This window comes from Rhinolophus sinicus, linkage group LG09 (assembly GCF_036562045.2).
Source record: "Rhinolophus sinicus isolate RSC01 linkage group LG09, ASM3656204v1, whole genome shotgun sequence".
NCBI classification, from domain to species: Eukaryota; Metazoa; Chordata; class Mammalia; order Chiroptera; family Rhinolophidae; genus Rhinolophus; species Rhinolophus sinicus.
This window is the reverse complement of record NC_133758.1, coordinates 91,690,701-91,708,564: the sequence shown is the minus strand read 5'-3', so window position 1 is coordinate 91,708,564 and position 17,864 is coordinate 91,690,701. Positions and strand designations below refer to the sequence as shown.

The window sequence follows — 17,864 nt, the reverse complement described above, 5'->3', positions numbered from 1 at the left end:
CAGTTTTGGAAAAAGGGAGAAAAAACAGAGGGTTGCTAGGGGGGGGGGGGGGGGGGGATAAGGGGAAGGTGAGAGGTTTTGAAAAATAGTCGGTAACCGAAGATGGTCATGGGGGTTTGAAAATTAATTTGGGGAACGTACAGAGGATAGTGGATGGGCGGAGGGGTTCACACAGTGTGAGGGATATAAATGATAAACGTCTAAGTTTTGCTTTGTCTTGTGCACCTGAAACTAATAAAAACAAAAAACATATCTATAGCCATATAATTGTATTGTTTTGATTGAACTCTTAAGTGGAGCGTTTATAAAATGGTATTCCTAAAATGGATAAAATTTTTTTAAAAAATTGTTATTTTTAAAATAATATTTTTAAAGAATACATGTTGGGTGATGTCAATATAATTATTAATAAACTGAGACACATTAAATGTTTTTATGACAAGGTATAAATGAACAAATTAAAGTAAATCTAGAGTGAACTAACAGAAACATTCAATATCAATAGCATATGAAAATAATTATGCAAATACAGAAGTGTTTTATTTGTAGGGCAGGCATGCGTAAATCTAAGTCTCACTTTTCAGAAGAAACCCATGATCATATATTTCCATCCAGTTAACTACACATTTTATAAACCACAATATGCTGATGATTTGTGGGTGTTTGGAGAGTGTGAACTCGTAGTCAATCCCACAGAATTAAATTTCATAGTGAAAGAGAACTGAGCTTATTATAATTTGCTCTTATGAGAAACTTTTATAGTACCTGTGCTTCATAAACATAAACTGACTTTTTTTTAAACTAAAAGCTGACTTAATAACATAATCTGTGTCTGCAGAACACTGTAACCCACCTTGTCAACATGGTGGCACCTGCCTGGCTGGAAATCGCTGTACTTGTCCATATGGTTTTGTGGGACCAAGGTGTGAAACAAGTAAGCAAAGCTCTCTTGCAGTCTAATATAATGAAATTGCTCCTCTGAATAGCCGATGGTTTTGATGCTAAATGATATAAGCACAAACCCTAAGTAAAAAATATACATTTATGATTTATTATGAAAATTACCATTCTGCATACCACTGAGAGTAACGTACTAGGTGCCAATACTAAGATAAAGAAGTTTGTTCTTAGAAGTAACTCTCTTATTGACCCTATCTATGATCATTTCTTTGAGACAACAAGAATTCAAATTTGTTGAATTATGTATGAATTTATCTTATTTATGTCTGTGATTACTTTCATCAGTAACCAATAATTTTCCCAATGGCCATCTCTTATTTACCATTAAGCTCAATAGTTTTCTACTTTCCCCATCTCTATTAGCAAAAATAATAATATTAATAATTACAGAATGTGAGAATTGGAGACCATTTAAAGCCAAAGGATAAATTATTTTTATCTTTCTCTCTGATTTTGTTAATTAGAGGTTGTGACTGGCAGTTATAAGCTACCTAGGTAATAGCCAATAATATGACCAATTCCAAGGCTAATTTATCTTTCTTTATTTTTATTCTATGATCTCAGTGGTTTGTAACAGGCACTGTGAAAATGGAGGTGAATGTCTCACTCCAGATGTTTGCCAGTGCAAGTCTGGCTGGTATGGACCCACCTGTGGTACAGGTAAAATCAGAAATATTTTCAATACATTTGTCAGTTAAAAGAAATTTAAAATGAGCCTGTGTCCTAAAGAGTTGCACCCAAACACATAAAACTAATCTGACAAGATTGTTATGGTTTTTATTTCATACAAATTGTTAAAAACCTATCTTTCATCTTCATTCTTTTTCTTCTTGTATTAGACCCTAGAGTGTATTTCAGGTTTACTGTGATCCAACCCGACCAATACATTTTTTTTCTTTTATATTTTCCTCATCCAATTGCCTTACGATGGAGAGAAACATCTGTGCTGCATCTTCTAGAGCTCTTTCAATTTTTTTTAAAAAAATTATAACACAGATATTCTATTTTTATTAAACATTCAAGCAATTCTGAGTTAAGTGGACTCATCATGTTATTCCATTTATTTAACACAGTATCAGGCTTACTTCTTTGGCAGCAGTTTGCAATTATCTATGTTTAACATAATCCATTGTAACCTAATGACTTTTTTCAACGTAGATTTAATTCAATGTTTGTAGCTTGCCAACACATGTGAAGCATGATGCAAAGGGAAACAAAGATCTATTTGATTTTGCCCAGAGTTTAAGTAACATATTATTAATGAAGGAGGCACAGGATACAATTACAAAAAATACTATGATACAAGTTGGGTTATAATAAGTAATGTAATTAATGTACAGTTCCTTGGGGGCAGAGAAGAATAAAATTAATTTTGGCAAGTGCAGAAGGAAAAATATTTGAAGTAGACCTTGGAGAATGGGTAAAACCTGGGCTGGAAAATGGAAAAGGGTTTCGCTTGTATGTGGGATATAAAACAAAAAGCAACAAATGAACAAACAACACAAACAGATAAATTCATAGATACAGACAATATCATGGTGGTTACAAGAGCGGAAGAGGGTTAGGGAAGAGGTTGAGGAGGTAAAAGGGGTCAAATATATGGTGATGGAAGGAGACTAGACTCTGGGTGGTGAACACACAATGGAGTATACACATGTTGTATTATATAGTTTTATACCTGAAATTTATATAGTGTTATTAACCAATGTTACCCCAATGAATTTAATTTTTTTTAAAAAGGAGAAAAAATAAAAATGGAATTGGGGTTGCCTTTCAAATTGGAACAGAGATAAAGAAGCCAAAACGAGGAATATTTTTGAGTGTGCTAGGACTCGAGTGCACCGTTCCTTTTTGAATTAAAAAGGAGACTTAAAGAGGTACACATGGCTACATGAGCAGCTTACAGACCATCCTGTTTGTGCTGTTGAATTGTCTTCTCCGAACTTCCAGTCATTTGTTCAGCTAATTGAGGGCATTCTGAATTCAAATCTCAGCCTCCACATTCTTAGCTTGGTATTATTTGTAAGCTTAATGAACAGACTTTCAAAGCGATTACCCAGTTATTTCTTTTCTCTTATGTTTGGCAAAGTCTAATTAATTATAGGTTATGGGTTTTACTTGCAGTAAAAATAAAATATTTCATTATGCACCATTTGTACTTATGTGCAGCTTTCATTTTTTAAATAATAAAATTTTTATGGTCTCTCTCCCTCCTGCTGTTCATTAGCTTCAAGAAAAGGATGCCTGATTATTGAATGGCTTGTCAAACATGGTTCCAAAAAACTGTGAAATGCCAAATAAATAGATTTCATGTAGTAAGAAGAAACCTAAAAAATGATTTTTTAAAAAATTAGTTTCAGGTGTACAGAACAATATAATAGTTAGACATTTTATCCCTCACAAAGTGGTAACCCTCTCTCCCAATCTGTTACCCTTCTGACATTTTATATAGCGGTTGCAATTCCATTGACACTATTCCCTATGCTGTATTCCGTATCCCTTGACTACATATTTATTAAATTATAGTTGACATTCAATATTATTCAGCTTAGTGTACACCTACACCATCCTTGTAGTGGTCTCCCTAATAAGACAAGTGCCCATCTGACACCCTACAAAATCTGTACAACATTATTGATTATATGCCCCTCGCCCAAAAAAGAGATTTTTAAAAACATATCTATATGCAGCCATAAAGAAGAAAGAAATCTTACCATTTGCAACAACATGGATGGACCTAGAGAACATTATGTTAAGTGAAATAAGTCAGAAAGAAAAAGACAAATACCATATGATCTCACTTATATGCGGAATCTAAAAAAAAGAATAAGTGAATGAACTAATCAGAGACAGTTTTGGAAACATGGAGAAAAAACAGAGGGTTGCTAGAAGGGCGGGGGGGTGGGGATAAGGGGAAGGTGAGAGGTTTTGAAAAATAGTCGGTAACCGCAAGATGGTCATGGGGGTTTGAAAATTAATTTGGGGAACGTACAGAGGGATAGTGGATGGGCGGAGGGGGGTTCACACAGTGTGAGGGATATAAATGATAAACGTCTAAGTTTTGCTTTGTCTTGTGCACCTGAAACTAATAAAAAACAAAAAACATATCTATAGCCATATAATTTTATTGTTTTGATTGAACTCTTAAGTGGAGAGTTTATAAAATGGTATTCCTAAAATGGATAAAATTTTTAAAAAACAAATTTGTTATTTTAAAAATATTTTTAAAGAATACATGCTGGGTGATGTCAATATAATTATTAATAAACTGAGACACATTAAATGTTTTTATGACAAGGTATAAATGAACAAATTAAAGTAAATCTAGAGTGAACTAACAGAAACATTCAATATCAATAGCATATGAATACAATTAGGCAGACTATGGTTAAAAGTAAATTATGAGGAGCACATACTGTTCGTTCTGTAAAATTTCAAAAAAGGAAGTTAGAAATGGGTGATGAACACACAATGGGATTTATAGATGATGTAATACAGAATTGTACACCTGAAATCTATGTAATTTTACTAACAATTGTTACCCCAATAAATTTAATAAAATTTAAAAAAAAAGAAAGAAATTGAGCTAGAAACATCATGAAGGAGTTAAACTACATTATTAATAAATAAAGCTTAAATGCGTGGCTGGAGAGATGATTCAATACATCTTCCAACACTCTTCTAACTATCCCTTGAATGCCATGAGCCCATTCCACATGGAAGGTGAGGCTTGATTACTTGGCTCAGTTTGGAGTTTGGTGGAAGATTCATTTGAAGCCTAGAGAGTTTCTTAAATACATACGTGATGGTAGATTTTCTCCTAAACGTTCTTTTCCTAAAATGGGATTAGGGTGGGCATGACTAAACCTAAGTTTTATGCCATCTTTATATATTTTATTACACATATTTTTTGTATAAATGTAGTATTTATCTTTATACTCAAGTTTTGTGGAATGGATGAGTATTGAATATACCAAGTTCATCCATCATAACTAGGTCTTCTGTTCCTTTTATTTATTTTTAGTTTTAAATTTCTAACCATAGGTATTTTCTATGTTTTTTACAATGAAAATAATACATTTTTATTAATAAATAGAATTAATCTTAAATTGTATAAAGATCAAGAAGGAGAAAATGTAAGAGCATTTCTCCATAATAAAAAATAGCAATAAAAATGCCAGAGAGAGTAGACTCAAGCGTTAAACCAGCAAAGACTCAGCCTAAAGTAGTGGAAATTATCCATATGCCCAAATCATTCAGTAATATTTTTTTTTTTACACAAGTGCTACATTGTTCTCATTTATAAATCCATTTGAAATCAGTTGAATTTTTTTACAGTGTTTGAAAATAAAGAAAGCAGCTTTAATAAATATTAAAGGTGTATTTAATTCAAACGGGAGTCAGTCTACAATGGCACTATTACCAAAACCAGTTAATTTGACATTCACTTTTAAAACACAAACTAAAACCCACTTATTTGTCATTTCAGGAAAATTGAATTTAAAAATTGCCTATGTATTATTAATTTTAAAGTAACTGCATTTAATTGTCATATTTGGGAGAAGCAGGAAACAATAATAATCCTCCCATAAAAGATGATAAATACTAGTTTCTGCTCTTCTTGGAACAAAATCATATATATATAGCAGATACTATAGCATATTCAAGGTCATTCAATAAATATTTCTAACAAAAAGAAAGATTTATTGTTAAAAATATTTTTACAAAGCAGTCACAAAATGTCACATATAAAGCTCTGCTTTTATGAGCTCAGTAGGTATTCAAATGTTAAAAATACTTTCTAAATATTATGTGACATATTGTTCTGATTTTTCTAATTTTCACAGGAACAAATAAATTCTTATTTTGAGCGAGGTGTTGACTTACTTTATTGGTTTTGACCAGATAATTACACTCTTTACTTCAAAGTATGGGGAAACATAAGAAAAGGTTTATAATAAGTGCACTATAATGCCCAACACTCCATTTGTTACAAACATGTCGCCAATACATTTCAAATTGTGATAACCTACTAGCAGCTTATAGCTGTAAGCATTGTATTTTATGATTTAGAGAGGACAGTTTCAATGACTTGCAGTTGTGATCTTTTATTTTAATAGCACATCTCTCTGCCTTGTGTCCCTGTAGATAACAAGAACATGATGCAATATGTAATATATAATAACTGCATGTGTAATATTCACAGATTGCTGCCATGTATTCTTTCAGCTATCTGTCACCCTCCCTGTAAAAATGGTGGTCACTGCATAAGAAGTAATGTGTGTGCCTGTCGTGAAGGATATACTGGTAGGAGATGCCAAAAATGTAAGACAACACTATACGTATTTGCCAACTACAGGTAAAGCAAATACATTAAATAGCAAAATGATTGCCATTTAAGAGCTGATATTTCATCCTTTTACCTTAAGGTATCTGTGATCCCGTGTGCATGAATGGCGGAAAATGTGTAGGACCCAACATTTGCTCTTGTCCTTCTGGTTGGAGAGGGAAACAATGCAACACACGTAAGTGGAATACTCTTAAGAAACTAAAGCTCACATTATCTTGAGAACATAAGTCAGAATTTAAGACAAGTAGCATTTTCCTTGTTTTTTATTTGTGGTCAATCTAATGTCCATTATTATCTCATGATCTCTCTTCACTTTAGTTTCATTAAACATTTATGAAGAGCCAGCTGTGCACAAGACTAGGCAAAGTGGTAAGGGAGCATAAAGATGCATCATTTTCCCCTTCATGACCTGTTATTTTAACACTTTCCCTCATATAGTTAATGCTACATATTTTTCACAATAATGGGGGTGGCCTGAGGCAGTCAGTGTCGGCATGATTTAATGTCAATAAACAAAATTTGAAATGTATTTTCTGTATCTTTATATTTTTGAGTTTATGCAAAATATAGGTTAGATTTTTAGTAAAAGCATGTCAGAACATGTCATGATTTAATTCCTAAAATCTATACTCTCCTTGCCAGATTATACTTTAATTGGATTCCGTTATTTTATTTGGAGGTTGGCTAGGAGTCTTAAGTTGTAACTGAGGCAGAAAAACACACACAAAAAAACATCATTCTAATACTAGATATGTGAGCATAGGAAATGAATTCCTCTAATTCAGATTTCCTTTAAGGAACCAGTTTGCAAAATGGAAGGAAGTAAAGACAAAGTCAAGGTGAATCTTGAAAACTAAGAGACTATGTTGAAACATACTTTTATGAATTATAGGTATAGTGTTGAGTGGAGAATGTAAGAAGGGGAATGAAAAGTTTACATCTCTCATACTACTTTCAATAGATGTAAGATAATAGTTAGAAAAGTTCTCTTTTAAAATTTATATGTATACCTGGGAAAGGAAGGAATTCTCTAAATTATCACGTTGAACTAAAAATTATCTGTTGAACATGTCATGTTAGCAGGTTTTGAAATTAGCTAGTCTCTACAACTTCATAGCTGGCATAGATTTTGGAAATTTACTTCAAGTTTAAGGCCTCAGAAATCTTGGTTTTCAAGTTTGAACCAAACAGTTGCTCTGAGGTACAAGTGAGACACACAGGTAGGTGACCATCTTCACAGATAATCAGCACATGGCTAGCTACCATTATGTAATGTTATTGTCATTAAGACATGTTACAGAATATGCAAAAGAAATAAAACATGGTCATTATTCTTATTAGATCACATGCCCTCGTGAAACTCACGTGAGCCCAAATAGTGGAAAGGGAAAGTGGTAGGTACACACATCAAAAGCCATTGAATACAATTAGGCAGACTATGGTTAAAAGTAAATTATGAGGAGCACATACTGTTCGTTCTGTAAAATTTCAAAAAAGGAAGTTAGAAATGGGTGATGAACACACAATGGGATTTATAGATGATGTAATACAGAATTGTACACCTGAAATCTATGTAATTTTACTAACAATTGTTACCCCAATAAATTTAATAAAATAAAAAAAAAAGAAAGAAATTGAGCTAGAAACATCATGAAGGAGTTAAACTACATTATTAATAAATAAAGCTTAAATGCGTGGCTGGAGAGATGATTCAATACATCTTCCAACACTCTTCCAACTATCCCTTGAATGCCATGAGCCCATTCCACATGGAAGGTGAGGCTTGATTACTTGGCTCAGTTTGGAGTTTGGTGGAAGATTCATTTGAAGCCTAGAGAGTTTCTTAAATACATACGTGATGGTAGATTTTCTCCTAAACGTTCTTTTCCTAAAATGGGATTAGGGTGGGCATGACTAAACCTAAGTTTTATGCCATCTTTATATATTTTATTACACATATTTTTTGTATAAATGTAGTATTTATCTTTATACTCAAGTTTTGTGGAATGGATGAGTATTGAATATACCAAGTTCATCCATCATAACTAGGTCTTCTGTTCCTTTTATTTATTTTTAGTTTTAAATTTCTAACCATAGGTATTTTCTATGTTTTTTACAATGAAAATAATACATTTTTATTAATAAATAGAATTAATCTTAAATTGTATAAAGATCAAGAAGGAGAAAATGTAAGAGCATTTCTCCATAATAAAAAATAGCAATAAAAATGCCAGAGAGAGTAGACTCAAGCATTAAACCAGCAAAGACTCAGCCTAAAGTAGTGGAAATTATCCATATGCCCAAATCATTCAGTAATATTGTTTTTTTTACACAAGTGCTACATTGTTCTCATTTATAAATCCATTTGAAATCAGTTGAATTTTCTTTACAGTGTTTGAAAATAAAGAAAGCAGCTTTAATAAATATTAAAGGTGTATTTAATTCAAACGGGAGTCAGTCTACAATGGCACTATTACCAAAACCAGTTAATTTGACATTCACTTTTAAAACACAAACTAAAACCCACTTATTTGTCATTTCAGGAAAATTGAATTTAAAAATTGCCTATGTATTATTAATTTTAAAGTAACTGCATTTAATTGTCATATTTGGGAGAAGCAGGAAACAATAATAATCCTCCCATAAAAGATGATAAATACTAGTTTCTGCTCTTCTTGGAACAAAATCATATATATATAGCAGATACTATAGCATATTCAAGGTCATTCAATAAATATTTCTAACAAAAAGAAAGATTTATTGTTAAAAATATTTTTACAAAGCAGTCACAAAATGTCACATATAAAGCTCTGCTTTTATGAGCTCAGTAGGTATTCAAATGTTAAAAATACTTTCTAAATATTATGTGATATATTGTTCTGATTTTTCTAATTTTCATAGGAACAAATAAATTCTTATTTTGAGCGAGGTGTTGACTTACTTTATTGGTTTTGACCAGATAATTACACTCTTTACTTCAAAGTATGGGGAAACATAAGAAAAGGTTTATAATAAGTGCACTATAATGCCCAACACTCCATTTGTTACAAACATGTCGCCAATACATTTCAAATTGTGATAACCTACTAGCAGCTTATAGCTGTAAGCATTGTATTTTATGATTTAGAAAGGACAGTTTCAATGACTTGCAGTTGTGATCTTTTATTTTAATAGCACATCTCTCTGCCTTGTGTCCCTGTAGATAACAAGAACATGATGCAATATGTAATATATAATAACTGCATGTGTAATATTCACAGATTGCTGCCATGTATTCTTTCAGCTATCTGTCACCCTCCCTGTAAAAATGGTGGTCACTGCATAAGAAGTAATGTGTGTGCCTGTCGTGAAGGATACACCGGTAGGAGATGCCAAAAATGTAAGACAACACTATACGTATTTGCCAACTACAGGTAAAGCAAATACATTAAATAGCAAAATGATTGCCATTTAAGAGCTGATATTTCATCCTTTTACCTTAAGGTATCTGTGATCCCGTGTGCATGAATGGCGGAAAATGTGTAGGACCTAACATTTGCTCTTGTCCTTCTGGTTGGAGAGGGAAACAATGCAACACACGTAAGTGGAATACTCTTAAGAAACTAAAGCTCACATTATCTTGAGAACATAAGTCAGAATTTAAGACAAGTAGCATTTTCCTTGCTTTTTATTTGTTGATTTTTATTTTTGCTTATTTGTTTCTATTTTAGGAGATACATTTTTGAAATAGAAAGAGTGAAATGCCAAATCCTTTCCACCTATTCTTTCAAGTTAGCAGAGGAAGAGGGTATACTGTATTTTCCAGACTGTCCACTACAATTGCTAGGATAAATGACAAGTCTTTAAATCCTGGTCTTCTATTCTTAAGCAGGAGTCAGGGGAAGTTTGAAAAAAATTTCTGATTCCATGGCCCCATATCAGACCATCCAATTTAGAACCTCCAAAGGTGGCGTGCCCCTGCTTTAAAATCTGGCTAACTTTTGGAATGCTTAGCTAACCTCATTCAAATGTTTCATTTTTTTTCTTTTCATAAATTATTAATTAAAATTAGCAGCTATTATATTAGTCAAAGTGACAAATGAGAAGCCACATAAATGTTTTAACAATTGGTGCAAAGTTAAATCACAGTGATTTCTATCAATGGAACATTATACAAACATTGAAATTATGTTTTTCAAGCATAAATAGTGACATTGGAAATGTTCTCGATAAAATTTTAAGGGAAAAGATGCTTCAATCACTAATTTTTAACTTTCTCTTTTTTAATGAAAATTTTTATGGTTTATGATAGGATTTGACTAGCAAATTATATTTTCAACTTGTTTATATTTCTATTTGCAGCTATCTGCTTTCAGAAATGTAAAAATGGTGGTGAATGTATTGCTCCTGGTACATGTCATTGTCCTACCACATGGGAAGGAATGCAGTGTCAAATACGTAAGCCTACAGAATTTGTTTTCTACTATGTGTTCTAAACCCAAATCTGTTATAATTATTAAAGGAAGTGTAGCATTAGGAGAAATCCACATGAAAAAAATTTCAGCATGTTGATCCATGAAAAAAATGATTTTAGAAATACAAGGAAATCTCATCCATTTTTATACCCATTTAAGAGAAAAAAACATATGGTATAATATATTAATATTTTGTGGGACATAGATAGTTCCAAATTATGGTCTATGAATTGCCAGCAAAGTTCTCTTAGGTAGGCTGAAGAAGGTTTTAACATATAGTTTAAATATTTTTTTCATATTATAATGTAAATACATATTTATCATGGAAATCATAGAAAATAGGATAAAGTTTTTAAAAATTAATCACTCCAAATTCCACCACCTAGAACTAATTTGTGCTGTTATGATTTTAGTATTTTAATATATTTCCATTTGTTACAGTTTTACTCATAAATTTTTACATAGATGAGATCTCAGGATATAGAGGAAAATCAAATTTTATGCAATTTTTAAATTTATGAAAACTTGAAATAGCATGCTAAAATACTGAGGAAGATTAACTTAATGGGAAAACTGGAAATCCCCTCAAAATATTTTCAAATGATCAATAATTACATAATTTCAAAACTGGTGAATCAAGGGTATTGACTGAAATTACACAGTTGAAAAATGACCGTGCCTTTCTACTATGTAGAAATACCTGCCCTGCTTGTCAACATATTATGAATCACATCTGTTTCCATGTATCAGAGATGCTACATATGATTTTCATGACTCTTAGACTTTATTTTAATAGTAATTATTATTATAATTTATACATTTCTCATCCTCGGAAAATATTATCAAAGAATACATTAAATGCTCGTAGTTATATAAGAAATATGTGCTCAAAAATCAGTAATTCTCTTTGGAAGTATATATGATAAAATGCTAGAAAAAAGTTGTCAACCTCAATTTGGGCTACTCATTCTGGAGAGAACACTATGTGACTAGGAGAGAGGATGATGAGATGTCAAAAGCATATTCATGTGGAAATATGCTCCAATGACTTTGGATGGAGGTACTCTGAGCACAGCCTGAAGATGTGCACCCTGTTTTTAAACTTAGCAGAAACTTTATGTGTATTTTTCAAACTTTTATTTATTTTTCAATTACAGTTGACACTCAATATTATATTAGTTTAGGTGTACAGTATAGTGGTTAAACAGTTACATAGGTTATGAAGTGATCCCCTGATCAGTCTAGTACCCATCTAGCACCATTCATAGTTATTAACAATATTATTGACTACATTCCCTATGCTGTACTTTATATCCCTATGACTATTTTGTAACTGCCAATTTGTACTTCTTAATCCCTTCACCTCTTCCACCCAGTCCCCCAGCCCTCTTCCCATCTGGCAACCATCAATTTGTTCTCCACATCCATTAGTTTGTTTTTGTTTCGTTTATGCATTTATTTTGAATGGATTGAGTTCAATATCAATCACAATAATTCACTTGAACTTTCCCCTGTGGAATATTTTAGTTATTACTATTATAAAAATTTTCTCTCTGTAGGTGAGTAGATAGATAGATAGATAGATAGATAGATAGATAGATAGATAGATAGATAGATAGATAGATAGATGATAGAGATAGATAGATGATAGAGATAGATAGATAGATAGATAGATAGATAGATAGATAGATAGATAGATAGATAGATAATAGAGATATATTGAGATAGAGGTATTTTAAAATTTCATTAGGAGGGATTTTAAGGGAAAAATTTCTAGTACAGACTGTGTGAAAGCCTTTAAGACGTTTCCAATAGAATTATTTCACTTTAAACTTCTAATAATGGTATATAAAATTGTCTGTTTTTCCATACACTGGTCTCTTTCAAATTTTTGCTAAATTGTTAAAAAGAAAATTATGAATGCTATCTTCTTACTGACTTGAATCTCCTCTCTAAAGAAAACTAAAAGATATATTTTAAATGCTTTAAAATGTAACCAATGAAAATTGTGTTTTCTTTAATAACGTCTGTATAGACATTGTAAAACTGCTGTGTTGAGTTTGGGGTGTTGTGTGTGTGTGTGTATGTATACGCTCTGGTTGCATGAAGATGGCAGTGCAGCTGGTCATTCATAGATTCTTATGACGATTTTTGTAGCCAAGTTGTTGAATGGCTTAAGACTACTGGACTAGAATATGCCACAAGCATTTGTGTCAAAAAATGGTCACTGTAAAAATTTGTGTATTGCAGCAATTTGCAATCAAAAATGTCTTTATGGAGGCAGATGTGTATTTCCCAATGTCTGTTCTTGCCGCACTGGATATTCTGGAGTCAAATGTGAAAATAAAATACAGGTATTTAATTTTTTAAATAGAAAATAAATATTAGATATTGACATCTGCTATCTACTCAGATGTTCTACTTAGTAATTGACACCTACCTGATAATGTTTTATTTTCTTTTATTTCCAAATAAAAGACATGCAAAGATTTATTATTTGTCTTTAAAACTAAAAATAATATTATTCTGTGTCATTATAGAGTTATCTTATTAGTCAAAATTTTGACGTGCACTTAAGAAATTTCCGTGTGTAGATATAACTATCAAATGTTTTGCAGTAGTTCATGGCACTGGAGCTGAAAGAGAGCAAATATTCCCCAATATGGATTTAAGACACCATTAATTTACATTTTGGTCAAATGTTAGATAAAAAGATCACACTCACCCTCTTAAAAAAAATCTACCACTTTTAAATCAATGAATCACTACTTTGTTGAGTTGGGGATCCCCTAAACATTTTTAGTGGGTCATGTGTCATTAAGCCTTGTCTGTCCTAATTTTTTCCCCATGAAAGTAGTTCTTTCTCTTCATTTTCTCCCTATTAAAATCCATTCAGGAAAAGCAAAAAAAAAAAAACCTCTACCTATTATTAGAATTAGGATTTATTTGTATTTCGGAAATCAAAAAAGCAAAGGAAGAATAGAAACTTTCGTAGAATTTCTGAAATCGCCCCACAGTTACTTGCAAGGCCAGTGCTATATAAACACTAATTTTAAAAACTCTGTGACCATATCTGTGCTTATAAGATTAAACTGAATTTTGTTTGGTCTCTAATCGTAAATTGTTAAATATTAAAAGCTGAGATTATTTTTTCAGTCCTAATTCTTACACATACCAGGGTGGCTCTCACGATCACAAAAAAATTGAAGCTCTCAAAAATTGCTCAAAATTCATCTGTAGTAGGTTTAATTGAAAAAGCAATTACATGCCATTTAGCACTTCAAAAAGGCTAAGGAGCGTAAATATCAAAGTATTTTGGAGTACTATAAGTTGAAAAATGATAAAGAATTTTCTTCTTGAAGTGTAATACTGTATCTATCAGTCTGGCTTAGGGGCAAAGTGGATGCATACATGTTTTTCCCCTAGCACTGGTGGTGTTCATCCTGGAAGTATATGGTACTCATTTTGGGGAAAAAAAAGATCATGATATCATAATACTACTATGGTTTGAAAACCAGAAAACAAAAATTATTGAGTACTTATTTAATGAGCAAAACAATATTGAGAATAATAACTATAAAACCTTGAGTTCCTTACCATCTGAATCCTTTCTCATAAGATCAATAGCATCATCTCTATCCCCATTAGTGTTGCTACTGAGATGGCAACTGGAACAACATTAAGGAAAGAAAGAGAAGAAGGTCATGGGGAAGGAAAAAGAAAACACAAAAGACTAGCTCAAGGACTATATGTCCTGATTTACTATAACCTGCTTTCCCAGGTTCTTTACTTCAATTCTCACTCTAGCTTTACCCTGTTGCCCAATGGTGTCATCACTGAATGGAGTGTGAAGTGCCTAGAACAGTGCCCAGTATATAGAAAACAGTAAGTTTGTTATGAGTTATTACATGAGTAGAGGAATCAAGAGAAGTGGAGAAGGAGAAGGATGGAAAAAGATTTGACAGAAATGTTGCAATTCACTGTGAATATCAATGGTCTTTTCCTGAAGGATATCAGAAAAAAATATTTGGATTCATTGAACATGGATGTTTTTTGAATGTAACTATTTGCCGAGATGAAGTCCTATAGTACCCAAGCTCCATTGATCACAACTGCTTTGATCTTTAAATATGATCTTGATTACATCGCAACGTTATAAAAGCAGTATTTAGTCTCTAGTAGCAAATATAGAACCTAGAGAGCTTTACGTATCATGTCAGAGGACAGGAGGCAGCAAATGAGTAAAGGTTAAACGGTTTTCTAATATTCACTGAAACTTGATTTCCCTCTTCCTTTTACAGATAAAATACCATTGAATAATATCAAGTATATGAATTACAAGCGTATCTCTTAAGAACATAAATTTTTATTGATAAAAATTTGAAGATAACTACTTGAAGTTTCTTTGACCATCATTTAAAAAAAAAACTATTCTAAGGACTGAAGAAACTAATAAAATACAGAATTGTTTTAGTTGCCATTGTTAGAGAAAAGCAAAGAAGAAATCCAGGTAATCTAAATTTGACTTTGAAATGTGATTTGATATTTACATATTGAGATGATGTATCTGATAGTTCAGACATTCAGAATATTTAATAAACTGAGTATTTTCCCAGTCCTTACTGTGACAGTATCTTTATCATCAGGGATCAGTCAGCATAATAGAAGCCACTTGATGTATTCTGACATAAAATGTTTAGTACAGAATTAGGAATTTGCAGGAATATTGGATAAGCTGGGGGTAAGGAGGGGGTGAGTTGGAGTGAGAGGGGGACAGTACCGGTAGAGGTCAAGAAAGCAGCTGCTGAAGGTCAAAGAGGTTGATACCAAAAATGTCAGATTACAGCACCAACTAGTGCTTTTCAGAAGCTTTCCTGGAGCTACTGTAATACTTGAGAAACTTTAAAAAATACCACCAACTATCTCAGGCAAACCGTGTAATTATAAAAAATTTGCTGAAAAGCCACTGTGAATCTTTCATCATTAAGTATATAGCTGCAAATCCCTCTGAAAAAAAATAATGGCTTCCTATTTATTTCCATTTTCTAACTCTCCAGAAAGCTTTTCTCATTGGCTAACTCTAACTCAGAACCACACAGAGAAGGGGAGTCTGGAAAATGTAGTTCCTAGCCTTAGAAGGAAGTGACAGTGATGTCAAGGGGACCTGTGAGCTGTTAACACAAGCTGTACTAAATGTTTTGCATCTTATTGCTTTGGACTATATTCCTGAGAAAAGCCAGCACTTCTCAGTGATACAAACACCATATTTCATTTTGTCTGTGTTTCCCCTCCAGTCTTTCTATTGCTCTCACCTACACCATTTCTGGACAAGGGAGAAGAAATAATGATTTTTTTTCTTTGTTTTTAAAAGACTTACTTGATCATTGTATCTATGTGTAAAAAGAACCTGAATATATCTGTTTCATCTTTCCATTCTTTGGGTATCTTGATTTATTTTGGTGTAGAAGCAAGAGAGAAGCTATCACAAATATCAAAAGAGAAATGTATGTTTAATAAAAGCAAAATTAAATGACATGAATTGTTAGGGAAGTAGGTAACATCAACAGGGAATATACATGCAATCGAAAGATTTGACTCAGAGATGCAAATAATTATAGATTACTTACAGTTATAAATTTTTCTCCTACTAGCTCACATTTGATTTCAAACTTTTCATTTGTCTTTCAGAAAACATTTCATTTTATTTGAACATGCCTATTTTTTTTAGATTTTTGTTAAAATATAGCTAATATACAATATTAGTTTCAGGTGTATACCATTGTTATTCAACATTTGTATACCTAAAGAAGTGATCACCATGATAAGTCCAGGAACCATCCGATACCATATGATGCTATCACAATGTTATTGACTATATTCCCTATGCTGTACATTACATCCCCATTACTTATGAACATATCTATTTTAAATCATATGTTTACAAAACTCATTTTGTTTATTTAAGTAGAAAGGTGAGCATTCCTAAGCCATGTCTAAACTATAAGATAAAGTAGACATTATTAAAATAAAATTATTGCTAACTTTGATAATTTTTTAAGTAATAGCATTCAATGTCAGAATTAATGAGATTTTTAATTTATCATTTCATATTTGCTAAAAGGTAGTTTTAAAGAATTATTTAAGAGAATATAACATTTCACTATATTTTATTTTGTTCCCCAAAATACAGAAACATAAATGCAAAATAAACCTTTTGTAATTGGTGTGTACTTAAAATTTTAAGCTCTTATGAAAACATTAGTACTAGCAATACAAAATTAGACAAAAATGAGTAATTATTTAAAGTTTATAATTGGAATTGATATTCCTACTATGAAAATAAATACAATTTTATATCCATCTTTTTGACAGCTTTGCTTGATAAACAGCATAGCAATTTTATCACTAGCCTTATTTAATTAATTTTCAATGTATACATCTTATGGTGAAAACATTATAATTGCTCAGGGATTGATTCTGAAATGTCTAAACCAGTACTTGAAATCTTTCATAAACATTTCCTAAATCCATACCAAGAATCCCAAGCTACAATTAAAATATTAATCAGTAGACTATCCATTTAAAATAGATTTAATGGGCCTGTATATGCTAATAATAAAGAAATGCTATGGTTTACAGATTTTAAATAAAAACATTTTTTATAAAAGCTAATGACTCATGCAAATGAAAGTAACATTTTAGAAATATAATGTGAGTTTAGAAAAGCAAGAAATTTAATAAATTTGTGGGAAAGATTTTTAATTTTTTGTTTATTTCTTGGTGATATTTTCACATCTATTAAAAAGTTTTCACACAAAATCTATTTGGAAAATACATTGCAGATAATGGTTGTTTGATAACTCTTGTTTATGCAAGAGTACTTTAAAATGTGTAACATTCAGTGTTTATCTTATAAATCATTTTTCCAAAAAGAATTCATATAATAGATATTGTTAAATACCCTTGACCATTTTGTGTTTCTTCATATTAAGTTTTACATGAAATACATGTGTTATCAAAAATCCTTACCTGTTTTGATCCTCTATTTAAAATACAGCATTTCTCTAAACTTCAAAATATGCCTAATACCCCTTATTCTA

At 31.6% G+C, this 17,864-nt stretch overlaps 1 protein-coding gene across 1 annotated transcript in view; it reads left to right on the top strand.

Annotated features, from left to right (window-relative positions):
• Window positions 1–15,382, top strand: part of VWDE (von Willebrand factor D and EGF domains) — an 85,218-nt gene extending 69,836 nt beyond the window's left edge. Inside the window, exons 24-32 of the mRNA XM_074340785.1 lie at window positions 839–934; window positions 1,525–1,620; window positions 6,190–6,285; window positions 6,390–6,485; window positions 9,594–9,689; window positions 9,794–9,889; window positions 10,652–10,747; window positions 13,015–13,118; window positions 15,066–15,382. Of these exons, the coding sequence (XP_074196886.1) occupies window positions 839–934; window positions 1,525–1,620; window positions 6,190–6,285; window positions 6,390–6,485; window positions 9,594–9,689; window positions 9,794–9,889; window positions 10,652–10,747; window positions 13,015–13,118; window positions 15,066–15,080 (791 nt within the window). The 3' untranslated portion in view covers window positions 15,081–15,382. The remainder of the gene's footprint in view (window positions 1–838; window positions 935–1,524; window positions 1,621–6,189; window positions 6,286–6,389; window positions 6,486–9,593; window positions 9,690–9,793; window positions 9,890–10,651; window positions 10,748–13,014; window positions 13,119–15,065) is intronic.
• Window positions 15,383–17,864: the final 2,482 nt, after the last annotated feature.